This window comes from Nematolebias whitei, chromosome 20 (assembly GCF_014905685.2).
Source record: "Nematolebias whitei isolate Nwh7 chromosome 20, NemWhi1, whole genome shotgun sequence".
NCBI lineage: Eukaryota > Metazoa > Chordata > Actinopteri > Cyprinodontiformes > Rivulidae > Nematolebias > Nematolebias whitei.
Genome location: NC_056517.1, coordinates 28610829 through 28624838, shown reverse-complemented (window position 1 = coordinate 28624838; position 14010 = coordinate 28610829). Strand labels below are relative to the sequence as shown.

The 14010-nt window shown below is 40.3% G+C and overlaps 2 protein-coding genes across 3 annotated transcripts; both read right to left on the bottom strand.

The window, feature by feature from the left end:
* Window positions 1-2173: 2173 nt before the first annotated feature.
* bdh1 (3-hydroxybutyrate dehydrogenase, type 1) lies at window positions 2174-5294 on the bottom strand. The gene is made up of 5 exons (XM_037694289.1): window positions 5082-5294; window positions 4835-4945; window positions 4547-4688; window positions 4328-4480; window positions 2174-3371 (listed from the first exon to the last, which is right to left on the bottom strand). The coding sequence occupies exons 1-5, from the start codon at window positions 5292-5294 to the stop codon at window positions 2905-2907; spliced, it is 1086 nt and encodes a 361-aa protein (XP_037550217.1). The 3' UTR covers window positions 2174-2904.
* Window positions 5295-6641: 1347 nt separating this feature from the next.
* Window positions 6642-12858, bottom strand: LOC119426708 (glycogenin-1). 2 transcript variants are annotated; one of them, XM_037694290.1, is made up of 8 exons: window positions 12787-12858; window positions 11704-11839; window positions 11453-11627; window positions 11194-11356; window positions 8781-8907; window positions 7618-7834; window positions 7306-7347; window positions 6642-7096 (listed from the first exon to the last, which is right to left on the bottom strand). In XM_037694290.1, exons 1-8 carry the CDS (start codon window positions 12791-12793, stop codon window positions 6950-6952), a joined length of 1014 nt encoding a protein of 337 aa, XP_037550218.1. In that variant the 5' UTR covers window positions 12794-12858; the 3' UTR covers window positions 6642-6949. The 2 variants fall into 2 exon arrangements, with proteins under 2 accessions (XP_037550218.1, XP_037550219.1); XM_037694291.1 differs by lacking the exon at window positions 7306-7347.
* Window positions 12859-14010: the final 1152 nt, after the last annotated feature.

The following is a 14010-nucleotide window of genomic DNA, read 5'->3' as shown; positions in this document are numbered from 1 at the left end:
CGCCGTTGAGTTTAGATTTGTGAAAATTTACAAATTTGCGCTGTTCGTGTTGTCATTGTGTTGGAGAGAGTAAATGTCATGAATAAATTTAACATTAACCCCCCTTTTTGGCATTTGGTAGCAGGCCAAATTGACAAAGACCATGCAGAATAATGTGTTTTAATTCCACAGCAGAGAAAGCGATGTAGTCTCTGTGCGTAGGTCCAGGAAAAAATATTGGTATCGGTTATCGGCCAAATAAGTTTTAACATCTCGAATATCGGCCAAAAATCCAAATATCGTGCATCCCTAATAAAATACAATCAGTTAAGCTATTTCTGCATGATTTACAACGGGATAAGTTTCAGGACTACAAAGCTAATGGTGATGGGAATTGTTGCCATTTTTTGGTGCAAAGTTTACCTCTTAATTAGCGTTTCAATTAGCAAAGGCCATTAGTTCCTGTTTCCAATAACCAGAATCCTCTTAATTCATTAACTCCCCAATCCCTGGCTGTTTAGGATCGCCACTGTGCAGACACACGAGGGACGGTTTTATCTGCAGCGATCATCCGAAAAACTTGTCTAAGGAATGTTTTCTAATTTTCAGTTCTGCACAGAATGAAAGAACACAAATTGCCCCGAAAGAATAAATTTTAATGTGCCTTCACAGCTCTCTGGCAACCAAAGCTTTAGCATCTTTTTTTTTTTTTTTTGTCTCCTTCATTCTTCTCTCATCACCCGCTTTGGTTAAAGCTTTGCATGTGCATCAGCCGAGTGCGAGCACATCCTTATGGGAAAGTGCATTTCCTGATGAGGCGCTCGATTTGATGCGGACTGAAAGATGTTGCGGCCTTTCTCTCAGTCATGCATAAAATGCCCTTTTTAAGTTCTTGTTGCGTTTTGTTTCAAGTGACCTTATCACAGCTGACGTCGAGCATAACTTCTTGGATGAACAATGAATGCCTGCGTGTACATTTTAAGCAAATGTGCCAGTGTTATCAGAAACATAACTCCAAATCTCATGTATGAGCACCTCAAGTAACAATATGTTAGGAAACTTTAGGATTCTAAGGATTTTACGTCTAAGACTTGTGCAGTTTAGCTATTTAAATATAAATAAAAATGGTTATTTTACTTGATGGTCAAACAGAACTACATTATCTCCCTGCAGACATTTTAAGATTGTTTTCATGCTACAGAAAATACTGCATGAGCAGAGCCTTGAAGCTGTACAGAAATACAGAAATGGTTTCAAATCTATTTAAAAGTAGACGTCAGTTGTGAATGATCTCAAGATTGTTTATCAAACTATTCGTAGTGGTGGAAAACTGCAGCGCAGCAGCGCCTTGTCTGCTGAACAAGCCTGAGAAAATCTTGAATTTACACTTAAATGTCTTGATATTAGGAACAAGTGGCCCATGTTCTAAATCTGGTGCTTTGTGGTGTTCTTTGTCTTAAAGCTTGTTTTTTTTTTTTTTTTTTTTTTCTGTTTGAGAGAGTAAAGACAACATTCAAGCTGTGGAATGACAAAAGGCAGTGCTGTGAAAATGTTCCGGTCTTGTTCTTAATACTGTTTTTATATGGAGGGGAGATTGTCTTCAGGTGTTCTCATTTAGATGTTTTAGAGTGTTGGAAAAGCTGAAATAAAAACATAAAAAGATCTGAATGCTTGAGAGTTTTTGGTGTGAACTGTTAAATGTTGGTGCTTTTATTTTTCTAAACTTGTGTAAATGTAAAAAGAGTTAAAACAACCATTATGTTCATGGGTATTTTCTATATGATGCATGTGCGCCCTCTGGTGGCCGTTTATAAAGTTGCATTTTAAGGCACATTAAAGACACATTAAACATTTTTAGTCACTTTATTTAGAGTCAGTTAAAAACATGACTATAGAATTTTGTAAATAAATTGCTCTATTATTTTGCATAATTCAATATAATATAAAATACTCTGTTCCAAAAGGTAGGGGTAGTGTTAATATTTTCCTAATCCCTTCAGTTATGACAGCATGCTGGGTTTCTTGGAGCATGTGAGACACAAAAGCAAGCTTGTGTTGTTGCTCTTATGCAACTTTATGGCAAGTCTGGCTAAAAACTCACCACAGCTGACCTCTGTTTGTTCCGGTGTGAGCTACAGCAGAACAGCAGGAGGTGTTCAGCTTTGATCGCTGGGCCTCTGGATGACTCGGATAACGTAAAATACCACAAAGTAAGAGCGAAATAAAGAGATAATGCCACAGCAAGCGATGCGTATGTGTTACTTATAGCTACGAGTGAGCCATAACTGTTTTATACCAAATAAAAATGGTAACTACTTATTTAAAAAGTGAATATAGTTATGATTTTCAGGGTTCTGTGGCAAGGTCGTGAACAATTACTATCCTACCTGTTGTAGATGGCTCTTAATGGTGTCGAAAAATAGTTTAACTTGGACAAGCTTGTTGAGCTAAAGGCTAGTCCGAGTGAGGCCAACTCCAAAATTCCATTTCAAAATAAGCGATTCGTGCAAATATTAAAACCTTTTGCCCCACCACAAATTTCAACTTAGTTATTCTTGAGAAAATTATACTCCTGTCATGTGTACCCTTGGTGACACCATATATGCTACAGCTAGCTGCAACTGCAACCTTGGAGTTGTTTTAAAAATGAAAACAATCCAACTTGGTCCTGGCCTTTAACTTATCAAGATCCCCAACTGAAACTATCTGCAACAGGTAAGATATTAACCATTCATAACTTTCCACAGAGCCTTACATTAAAAGGATCTGATTCGCCACTTCAGGGATTGACCAGTGAGAGATTTTAAAAGCTGAAAAATAAATATCAGAGCCCCAGCGTTGGGTTAGTTTTTGTAAATCTGCTTAGTGTCATCAAATCTGCTTCTAACTGATCTGAGATGAAACGAAGAGCACAGAAATGTTCTTTTAGAAGTAGAGCAGGTCAGATACGGCACCAGGCAGGTGGGTCATCGCCTGCACTCTGATCCACCAGTGCGGCTCCATGGGGCTGTACCTCGTGTACGGCCGCTTCGACACAACGGCGTCCGTGATGTCATCCAGGACTGAGGCTACATCCTTCTCTCCGCTGTTGCAGTACGAGCGCATCAGAGCCATGTGCTGCTCGAAGTGGCTTTTCCCATAATCCTCCTTCACCTCCTCCGGCGCCTCGCTCCACAGCTTGTTTGCCGTAGTGGCCACAATGTCGCGGGTGAGGATGCCGGTGGCCACGATGAAGTTCCCGGGCTCGATCACAGACACTTTCACTCCCCAGGTCTTCATCTCGTAGCGCAGGCAGTCCGAAAAAGCTTCCACGCCATATTTAGATATACAATACGGAGACCGCATTATGTTGCCCATCCTTCCATACATGCTGGCCAGGTTCACAACTCGACCTGCACGCACAGGGACACCAGAAATACATTCGCATTCTGTTATAACATTAGGTTTTAACGCTTTTATTTGCTTCTTGTACAATCTAATATAGACGTTTTGCAGCTCCTACACTTCTGTGTGCACATAAATGACCTCTCTGTAATAAAAGCGTACGTATTCTAAGTGCTATTAGAGAACACACAGTTCTGCACAGGAGCACTTCCTGCTCCAGCTGAGATACTCTTTGTAAAGTTAAATATGAAAAGACTTTAATCTCTCCTTTAAATGTGTATTTAATATGGCAGAGCTTTCTAGACCAGTACAAAGCACTCCAATGGGTTTCAACTTACATGCCTTCTTGAGGAAGACATGAATTAGTGATTGGAGACATGTTTGATCCTCTTAAAGTGTCTCACTGTTGAACATTTCATTTCACATTATAGGAAAGGTAAACAGTTAAGTCATCTTTAAATAAAATAATTAACATAAACCTGCACTATCTAATTATTTTTCATTCAACCTTTATTTTGTTTGTTTTGACAGTGAGGGGAGGAGCAATCAAAAGGGGGAGGAGAGAGTCCAAAACAGTCTTATTGGTGAACAGGCTGCGGGGGAGGAGCCAAACAATCCTCGTCCAATCAGCTGAAAGTGAACGTTTAAAGAGATTTTTTAAATCTGCCCTGAAACAGAAAGTTTGACTTGATTTACGGATTTGCTTGTTTCTAACTTTTCTTCATCGTTAAAGAATATTTAAGTAGTTTTCGAGAAAAACAAATACCTAATTATTAAGGCATTAATAGACGTTCAAACAGGAATCCTGACAGTGTTATAATGGCTTACTAAAAAAAAAAACCTGAGACCCTAAGGTGCTTGGGAGGATTTTTGCACTTTGAACCTGTCGTTTCGGAAAGAATGCAAAGTTGCGATTATATAACTGGGAGTGTTAATAAATAAGTGATATTTTTCACCGGTTTACCTTTTGCCCTGCGTATTAAGGGAAGAACAGCCTTGGTGACCCTGATGGTGCCCCAGAGGTTGACCTCCGACACGTGTTTGTAGGTATCCATGGAGGTGAATTCTACCTCTCCGAACGTGGAGACGCCGGCGTTGTTCACAACGCCCCACAGACCTGAGTCAGAGAGCTCCGTGAGCGGACATGCTATTTTAAAACCAGTGCATTAAACTGGTCAGTTACCTCTTTGCGAGTCCTGCAGATTGTCTTTGACGTACTCGACGGCCCTGTTCACCTCCTCGTCGCTGCAGACATCCAGCTGCACCACCTTCATGCGATCCGAATGCAACTCTTCAAGCGCCTTCGCGCCGTCTCCATCTTTGTCCTGTGGGAGGGAGATCACTGACATTTTAAACTATTATTCAATGCCACTAAAAAAAAGCTAAATGTGACTGATGCTTTGAGGTCAGCTGAATAAAAATCACGTTTCTGCAACGGTGCATGATTATTTATCAGATTTAGGATTGTTACCTTTAAGAGACATCCAGCAAAAACTGTGAAGCCAAGCGAGTGCAGATGTTTGGCAAGTGCAAAACCAAATCCACAGTCACAGCCTGTAATGAGCACAGCTTTACCTTTCACCTAAACAGAGGAGCAAAGTGCATCAACATCAACAGCTTTGTCTGCAACTTAAAAGACTTTTTGACATATTAGACTGCTACTTTTTTTTGTGTCCCAGAAAAATGTGTGCTGGCTACTTAATACTAATTTCTCTTACCTCCACCAGACCTCTGGGAAGTCGAGGAGTCGCAACGTACAGCACAAAAACAGCATACATGACAACAATACATTCCGTTACACTCGTTTCCGGTAGACCCAGCAGCCTCATGAGCGCGTTCAGAAGAGCCGGAAGTCCAAAACCCAATACGACGGTGAGGAAAACCGAGAATGACACCAGAAGTGCCGTTTGGAACATTGACTGCGGAGCCATCTTGGTGGACGAAGAAGTGTGTTTACTTTCGGAACAGAACGGACAGCATCATCCACCGACGCGCGCTCACGACACGCCCTCCACTTCCGGAAACACTGTCATATTAAACGTAGTTTTCCAAGTGTCTAATTCGCACGTTTTTACACACTTTTGTCAAAAAGAAAAAAGAGATTTGTTAAATGTCAACTTAAGCGGAAATATTAAATTTATTTGCTTTGACTTTATTTCGACTGTTCTGCAGAACAGGAACGTTAATCATGATTTTAACGGGGTGCAGCGAAACCGGAAGTAGCTGGAACGGAATCATCTTGTTTTAGACGCCCAGTTTACCTAAAAGTGCAAAAGGATATCAGAATATTTTTAGAACTTATGTAATAGTTCGATTTAAATTTATTTTTTTAAGTTTAATTTTCATTTCTTCTGTAGTATCCCCTTTTATAATTTGTATTCGTTAACCTCATTGCCAAGTAAATAAAAAGCAATTACTGCTGAGTTTTGACTAAATCTTTGGGGTGGGGTTGGGGGAAAATTAAAACTATTAAACTACTGCATCTCAGTAGGACACCAGTGGAAATTACATACCGGCAGAACTGGATAAGGTGGGATTTTTTTTATCATTTCATGCTCCAATAAATTGAAAAGGTAAATAAAAACATTTATTCCAAATAGTTGGACAATCTGGCATTTCAGTATTTTAAAAGTTATTTCCACCCTTTACATACAAAAAAAACAGTTAGCATGGAAGTTTAAGATAGCTTTGGGTTCTCCTACAATTTTTAACCAAAAAAAAAAACCACTCTGGTTCTTTGGTCATATTACACACACACACTGTTCTTTATGTAATGAGCATGCCAGAACACTTAATGGAACATGTGTTGATGAAAATGCTGCAGAGAGTATCGATATTGAAATTTGCTCATTTTGTCACCGACACATGGGAGAAAAATTGTGAAAAGTTGTGATCAACTCAAGTAGGTCAATGCTCCATTGTTTGAGACATTTTTACTCAACTGCTTTAAAATTATAACGAAAAAAAAAAAAAAATTCTTGCTCCATCACTTGCAAGCTCATGAAAGCACCCAATTTTAAGATCTTCCACAGTTTAAAGGAACAAAAAATGAAAACCTTGTGTAATTTTTATTTCCACATGGAATTAAAATGCAATACAATTCAACCCAAGTCACGTGCAGGAAAGCAGCCGACTGGAACAGGATGGTATAGCAGCACAAAGTACAACTCTTTAAGGCACTAGAGCTCATTTGACTAACAGAGTCCTTTAACAGTACTGTAAACAAACTTGAAAACAAAAAAGCAAAGTTCAGAAAAAAAAAAAAAAAAAAAAAGTACACAAGTGACTGCAAAAATGTAGTTCCAAAGAGAGCACCAACATTAACACAATACAAGCAAAGATCGTAACAACCCTGGAAAATAATGTAAACTTGCCATTTTCTTAGAGAAGCAAGGCAAACTAAATGAGCAGCTACGAGAGATTTTTAAGTGTCATTTTGTTATTGCATAGTTTTCACAGAATGGAAGAGTTATGCTGATGGCAGATTGGCTCTTGGGAAAAATGACTAGAGACCAATCAACTTTGAAGAAACACGTGACCATTTGTTAGACTGCAAGTGCTTTTTATTTTCCGACTCCATCCCGGTTCATTTGAGGAAAGTGTCGAGCTTTCTCTTGATGTTGTCAAACGAGTCCATTCCCATGTAGTCGGCCTGACCTTGCTCCCATTGCTCCTTCCGTTGTTCAGAAGACATCTCGGGTTCTACGGATGCATGAGACGTGCTGCTTTCCTCCTGAAGACAAAGTTAAACAGTAAAAATGGGTAACCTGACTGTTCACACCGCATTAAATAGATTGGGGTGGGGACAATTTTTATTTTTTTTTTTTAATGTAAATTTAAGCAATAACACCGTGAACCCTTTCTGTATTAGCCACAGGCAAACCAGTTAAGGCGTAGTGTAGTAAACCAAGTGCAAACACACAAACCCAATCATCTCCATACCTGTACAGTCTCAGTAGTGACTGTTGGGTCACTTTCCTGGGACTTTGATATGAACAGGAAGACAGAAATTGAAGCAGAAAAAAAATTACAAGATGTGCCACAATTTGCATAATAAAAGCTGCTATCATATGAAAAGGCTCTGGTTAAAAGCACTAGAACTTTAAGCTAGTACAATAAAAACAATTATAAAATGTACAGCAGCAAGAAGATACCCTTCCACCTTTTTGAATCATCCAAGCTGAGCTGTTCAACTGATGGGAAAAGAGATTTAAATTCAAGAATGTGTAAATAAGCCAACTGATTTTAATTCACCTCCAAACATCCAGAGACAAAAGGCTCGTCTCCATATTGTTCCTGCAGCACTGGCACCACAGTGCTGGCATACAGGGTCCACCAGTCCAGGAGGAAGGCTGGATGTGTGGGGGCATCTTGCACACCTCCTGAAATCTGTTTTGTGTGGGGGTCAAACGTGTAGCTCCAGGGCTTGGTTTGACCAAGGAAATGCACCACCTTTGCACCGCTACCAAACCTGAAGAGAAAGAATTTGACCAAACATTTGTAGCCAACCAAAGTACTGCACAACATTAAGATCCATACAGCCACATGCCATTTTGTCCTTAACATTTTCAAAGTAGTGATATTTGCTCGAGTATAAGCATTTTAGAATATTGCAAATATTTCCATATTGACCCCACTGCTTTGTTAAAGTTAACATTTAAAAAGAAAAGACAAACAAAAAGGAACTGGAAACATAAAAAAAGGTTTTGCTTAAAGCTACAATTTCCAAGAGCTTGGACAAAGCGCCCATTGAACTCAATATGGATGAAATTGCCTTTTGAAGTCTAAAAATATTGGATCAGATACACTAGTTTTAAAGCATACCTCAGATATTGCAGTTTGGCTGGCATCCTGCCATGTAAAAAACAAATAAAAGTCAGAATCTGGCCCTACGGGGGTTCGTTTCCTTTGCCAGACCTAAGCACCATTGCCGACAGCCACAAACAACAACATGTACAACCTAGTGATGTGTGCTTGGATGCCAGGAAATGCCAAAACCTTCCTAGGAGCCAAGTAATGCTTCTCGTTTCTCTGCCGAGGCACAGACAGAAGCAGGGAATATAGAAGGGAGGGCTTCAGGCTACACAATGATCAGCCCAGGACGGAAACATAAAGAGGTCTAAATAAAAGTGATCTATTTCAGGAGTGGCATCAGCTGTTGGGAGTGTGACGCCCCAGCTGAGTGGCTGGAATCTTACCGCTCGCTACTCGAGGTCATGTCACAATGTGACTACACGTTCATGTGATCAGGTCTCCGCTTACATCTTGGCTCTTCATAGAGCGCACATCCCGTTAAGTCATGACAGATTGTGTTGCAACTATTGTTTTGCAGATGTAAATATTGCAATTCTGAAGGTAAACGCTTAAATTTTGAAGTTCCCACGTGGCTTTAAGACATGACTTGAATGGACACGTACTGCTTGAACGCTGGAAGGTAAGTGTAGATGGCTATGCTGCTGAGGTTGTAAATGAAAGGGAGATGTTTTGATATGTCAGCTGTTGCCCAGTTGCTGAAGAAGCCGTTCAAAACACCTTGGTCTCCTCCTGTGGATAAGAAAACACGACCATTAAGGGTTTTATTAGACGGGACATTTGGGGGAAAAAAAAAAAAAAAAAAAAACGCATGTAGGCAAGTCTTTACAAATCCAAACGTCTAACTTATTTCACAATAGGTGTCAACAAATGGGTACAATTTTTAGACATGACAGGATAAATACAAGTCCTGCAATCTAGGCTTAAACAAATTCTGAGTTGAAGTGAAACTCTGCCAAGGGCTTTAGCAGAGAAAGTAGTGGATCACACCACAGGCAGAGGGGTGAGGGTTGTGCCACAATTGCAACCCGAGCCGTTTTATGGGAACCTCAAGTACTGTGCAACTCTTGAACCACCCCGCCATCGATGTTCTTCAAAAGCAGCAATACTTTGAAGCTTTCAGAAGCTTTAACTTGTAAAAAAGATGAGCCGTGTGGCTAAACATTCTGAAATTTTAGTCAAGTTTGGCGAAAGAATAAAAAGCTTTGAGGATCACTGAAAGCTGCATTAGGAGTTCCAAGCTTCTGATTCATTTCAGTCAGAAACAATGCAATGTCGCCAAAAAGATAGTCCCGTTTTGTGATTGAATGGCTGCAGTCAGATGAGGAACACCTGTGAATCCTGATTCGTCTTTCCCCTTCAGTAGTCGGAGCTGAAGGCATGCGCCAAGGTTCCCACACAATCTGTTATCAATGACTGACAGCTGTGTGCATCTGAAATTACTTTCATTTGTCAAGTGCTGCAGGTAGTTTTTTTTAGAAGCCCAAATAAAATAAAATTGTGCACCAATTTCAAAAGCCTTCCAACAATACTCAACCCTGTTCAGGAGCGCTCGGCTTGAATTAATAAGAGCAGACACGAGCATTTAAGTTTCCTCTCTGCTGATAAACATTGCCCTCTGGATGAATGCTCATTTTAAAGTTTGCACTAGCTCGGGTCCTAGCGGTCCAACTAATGAACTGTTGGTCGATCTAAAACCAAGACAACCTCTCATGGCAACAAGTTGCATAAACAAGACTCAGTTAGCGGGGGTACCAGTACATTCGATTACAAGCAGGCCAGTTCAAGTGCTGATTTGAGACCAGAATGGAAATACAAATCTTAAGCCAAGTTGCTTGATCTGATTCACACATTTGGGGTCAAGCAGACTTAGAAAAATGCACAACTACGAGTCCAAACCAGCGTCTCAGTTTAAATCTAGCACACAGCAGTCTGAACAGACTCCACTGAGCATTTCACAACTTAATATAGGACTGAGGATCTTCATTTTGAGGGGATGAGCAGAGCTCAGCAAGAATGTGCATCCACCTCTGCCAGTTTATCTTGGCACGAAAACCACAGATGCAGCCTCGGGGTGCAGCCTTTATCATTTTCATAGCAGCTTCTTTTCTTCCATACATCTCTGCAGATCTGCTTTACATGAGCCATTATAGAGGTGAAATGTGAGGGGTCAAAGCAACTGCAACTCATTCCTTAGTGCACGTGAGAAGAACTTCCATGGCTATAAATACACATGCCAGTGCATATACAGTACAGATGCCAGCACCATTGAAATACTGAAAAGCCCATTAAATATAAAAGTTTTAATTAAGACGGCTGAAGAAAAATTATGTTCATTGTTTGAGCAAGTGGCCTTCCAAACACGTTGCAGCCAAAACGAGGCGGCGCTTTGAAGTTTTGCCCTATTTAAAGCAAACTAATTGGGATTTTCTAAAGAATAGCCCCTGCTGGAATCTGTCACAGCATCAGAAACAGGCCACTCGTTTTCCTCAACAAAAGCCTCCCCCCCCAAAAAAAGATCCTCAAAACTATAAAATGCATATTTATTCCATAACAGCACCACTGACTACACTTAACAGCTTTTTTTAAAATATTCAAAGCTGGAACAAGAGACATTTTGTAACTTTTTTTTTTAATGTAGCATCAGGTGTTGGCTTACAAAAAGGCCACCGAGCTCAAACCTGTAGCCAAAAACTACAATTCAGTCACTACACAAAGTGCCTGAATGTCAGCCAGTGCTCTAAACAAGCAAGGCTTCAAACACCCCCCACCCTGTCCCACTGAGCCCCTTTGAGACTTGCTCAGGAGGGTAGAAAGTTGGACAGGAGAGCCTTGTGTCCAAGAACTGGGCATGATGCAGACCTTACTTTGAGCTAAAGATAACCAGGTTATTCACGAGTACTTTTTGAACACTTGGGTTTAAAGCAATTATTGGAGCAGTAAAAGTGTCTGAGGTCAACATGAATTGTTGCTGCATCCAAAATAAACAGGAAAAAAAAAAAAAAGTTCTTATCTTACCGTCAAAGCTGCCCTTTTCTGTGCAATACTGAAGCAGTTTGTCATAAGTGTCCACAGAGGGCCGAAAAACAAACACGCCAGAGTTGAAGCAGTCAGGCCAGCCGGGGTCAGGAGCGGCCGACAGTTCCTCTCTGTCAAACAGCTCGTCTATGTTGGAGAGCACCTAGGATGCAGATCCAAACAAGCAAACATGGTTTTATGCAATATTATAAACGGCTCTTTGGAGCTTTTGTTAAAACGCCACCGCGCGGAGTCTCACCAGAGTGTCGGCATCCATGAACACACACTTCGAGAACTGTGTGAGCGTCCAGCAGTGGAGCTTTGTCAACGTGACACCCAGTTCAGGCCTCTGCAGCAGGGCCAAGTGCGCTGTGTCACCGCTGTCCAGCACATTCACCACCATCACATCATCGTAGATCCTCCTCAGTGCAGACCTAATAATGCACAATAAAAAAAATAAAATTACAGGTAAAATTAACGTGGAATAGCAGCACAACTATTTTTACTTACTGGCAAGGCTCCGACACATTTGGGCCAATGAGTACCACCATCTTCTTAGAAGTATCGTTGTTACGAAGGGACTTGCCCAGAACCATTGCACCCCGAGCGTAACTGTCGGTGGTAGCCAACGTCACAAAGGCCTGATCTGAAAGATCAGCAAATCAGAACTTTGTCATTGCTCAATCCAAATTTCAGCAGATTATTAAAAACATATTTTCCCCTCAACACAATTAAAACAGAGTCTAGCATGAAAAATATTCAAAACACTTAAAAGGCCAGTACCACAAGTTCCAGTATATCTGAGGTTCCTGTTAAGCCACAACGAACAATTCACCAGTGAGATGAAACAAACTGGGATGATTAGATCAGCTGGGATGTGCAAGAATGCAGCATGAGGTCCAGGATGAACTTTAACCTCTCTGATAGATGAGAATACATCAATGAAAGTAAAACCAGGAGTAGGATACAGACTTTTGAGTCCAGAAAAATAAATTGAAGTGGACCAGTTCGAAAACAAATGGTCCCCATTACCAGAGCGTGCCAGGAGAAGTTCTGGCTCCACACCCCTTTCTTCCATTGGTTCAACCAGTATTTAGTTTAATTGGAAAAAGACTTGGATGGAATAAGCTCAGATTTGAGCAGACCCCAGGCTGAACAGGCCTTTCATCCTGACTTGACAACTTCCAGAAAGCTTATCTGAAGTGAGCACTTTGGAGGTAAGGAAAGTTCTCAAACTAAAACCCAAAGACACCCAAAAAAAGGGTCAAAACTACCCCGGAAGTACTTTAATTGTTCACTAAAGGAATACAGTTAAAAGGTTTTACATTCCATTTGGTCATTTATAGCAACACTTGCGTCATTGGATAAACAGTAATATAATAAAAAAAATATGGACAAGATATAAATACCTGGGAAAACATGGCCGCTCTCATTAGAAACAAACCCGACAACAAATTAAACACCAGCGACTTCAAACAAAAACCATTAAGTTCGCCGCAAAACTTCGCGAGCCCCTTTTTTTTTTTTTTTCTTTTTTAAGTTTGCATGCGCGTCACAGCAGCGTCTCGCGCTCACAGCTCAAACGTTTCATACCTGCCATGGCTGAAGGAGAAGTCGAAGCTACTCGGTGTGTAGCCCGGACCTGTAGACGGCGGCTGTGAGGGGAAAAGAGCTGACCAAACACTCAGAGGTGAATTTATACCGCTGTGACAGCCAGGTCACGTGACGGAGCTCTCCCACACACCCACCTGCTCCCAATATGATCACGCAACCTGCCTGATGTGCAGTCATTTATATAAAACCAGCATGAAGATATATAAACACACAGCTGACTTTTTATTTATGGACATCCTTCAGGTAAACAACTTTCTTAATCAGTGCCATTTTTATTAACGCAAAAGACCCGGGAATTAATGTGTTCTGCTAAAAGAAATAGTCTTTGGCGCCATCTATTGGCCACTAGACGTCATGTCACTTTAGAGGACAAAAGAATAGTGCCGTTTTTTTTTTTTGCGCGTGATTGTCTGTTAGCTAAATATATTATATCACAAGACTAATTTTAATGAAACTAGCAGAAAGTAATCATTAGATATAAATGTACAATTATACCTTTTTGGAGTCAGCCCAATTAAAAATGGCTGCCACAGACAACTAGTTTCAAGTTTTACAGTTTTACTAAAATGTGGTGTGGTAGTAGCTGAGACTGATCAACAATTCTGTGAGCTCTAACAGTCTGAACAATGTCTTTCATTTTGTCGTAGAGTAAACTATTTCTGGCTGTTAGCAAAATATCTCATAAACCACTGGACTTTAATGAAACTTTCAAGAAATAATCCATAATCCACTGATTCACTTTGGAGCCAACCCAACACAAGATGGCCATTTTAGATAATTAACAAAACACTATACTTTTACAGATACTGCACTAAAATTTGGTGTTGTTGTAACTGAGAGTTACTCACAACAGATACTCTTGAGTACTATCTATTGTGTGAGATCTTTGCTTTAAACCGTTGTTTTGAATGTTGAAGTTACACCTCTCCGATTGATTCAAATTAACTTTCAGAAAGAAATCAACAATCTACAACTAATTAATTTTTGGAGTCAATTCTGTTCAAGATGGCTGCCAGAACTAGTAAACATTCGGCAAACTGGCCATAGATAGGTACATTTAAAAGATACTGAGCTAAAACTGGATGTAGTAGTAGCTGGGAGTCATTCACAACACATAATCTGAGCATGATGTTGCATTTTAAACATAATTTTAATGGTTTAACCAACAATTTCATCATTGCTAAAGTATGACATTATATTAGT

Excerpts from the sequence above, each read along its gene's own strand:
- bdh1 (XM_037694289.1), bottom strand. The coding sequence starts at position 5,294 with ATGGCTCCGCAGTCAATGTTCCAAACGGCACTTCTGGTGTCATTCTCG. Across the intron at positions 4,946-5,081 it reads TTCCCAGAGGTCTGGTGGAG|GTGAAAGGTAAAGCTGTGCT; the intron begins GTAAGAGAAATT and ends TCCTCTGTTTAG. Across the intron at positions 4,689-4,834 it reads TTGCTGGATGTCTCTTAAAG|GACAAAGATGGAGACGGCGC; the intron begins GTAACAATCCTA and ends TCCCTCCCACAG.
- LOC119426708 (XM_037694290.1), bottom strand. Across the intron at positions 11,628-11,703 it reads AATGTGTCGGAGCCTTGCCA|GTCTGCACTGAGGAGGATCT; the intron begins GTAAGTAAAAAT and ends GTGCATTATTAG. Across the intron at positions 7,835-8,780 it reads TACCTTCCAGCGTTCAAGCA|GTTTGGTAGCGGTGCAAAGG; the intron begins GTACGTGTCCAT and ends CTTTCTCTTCAG.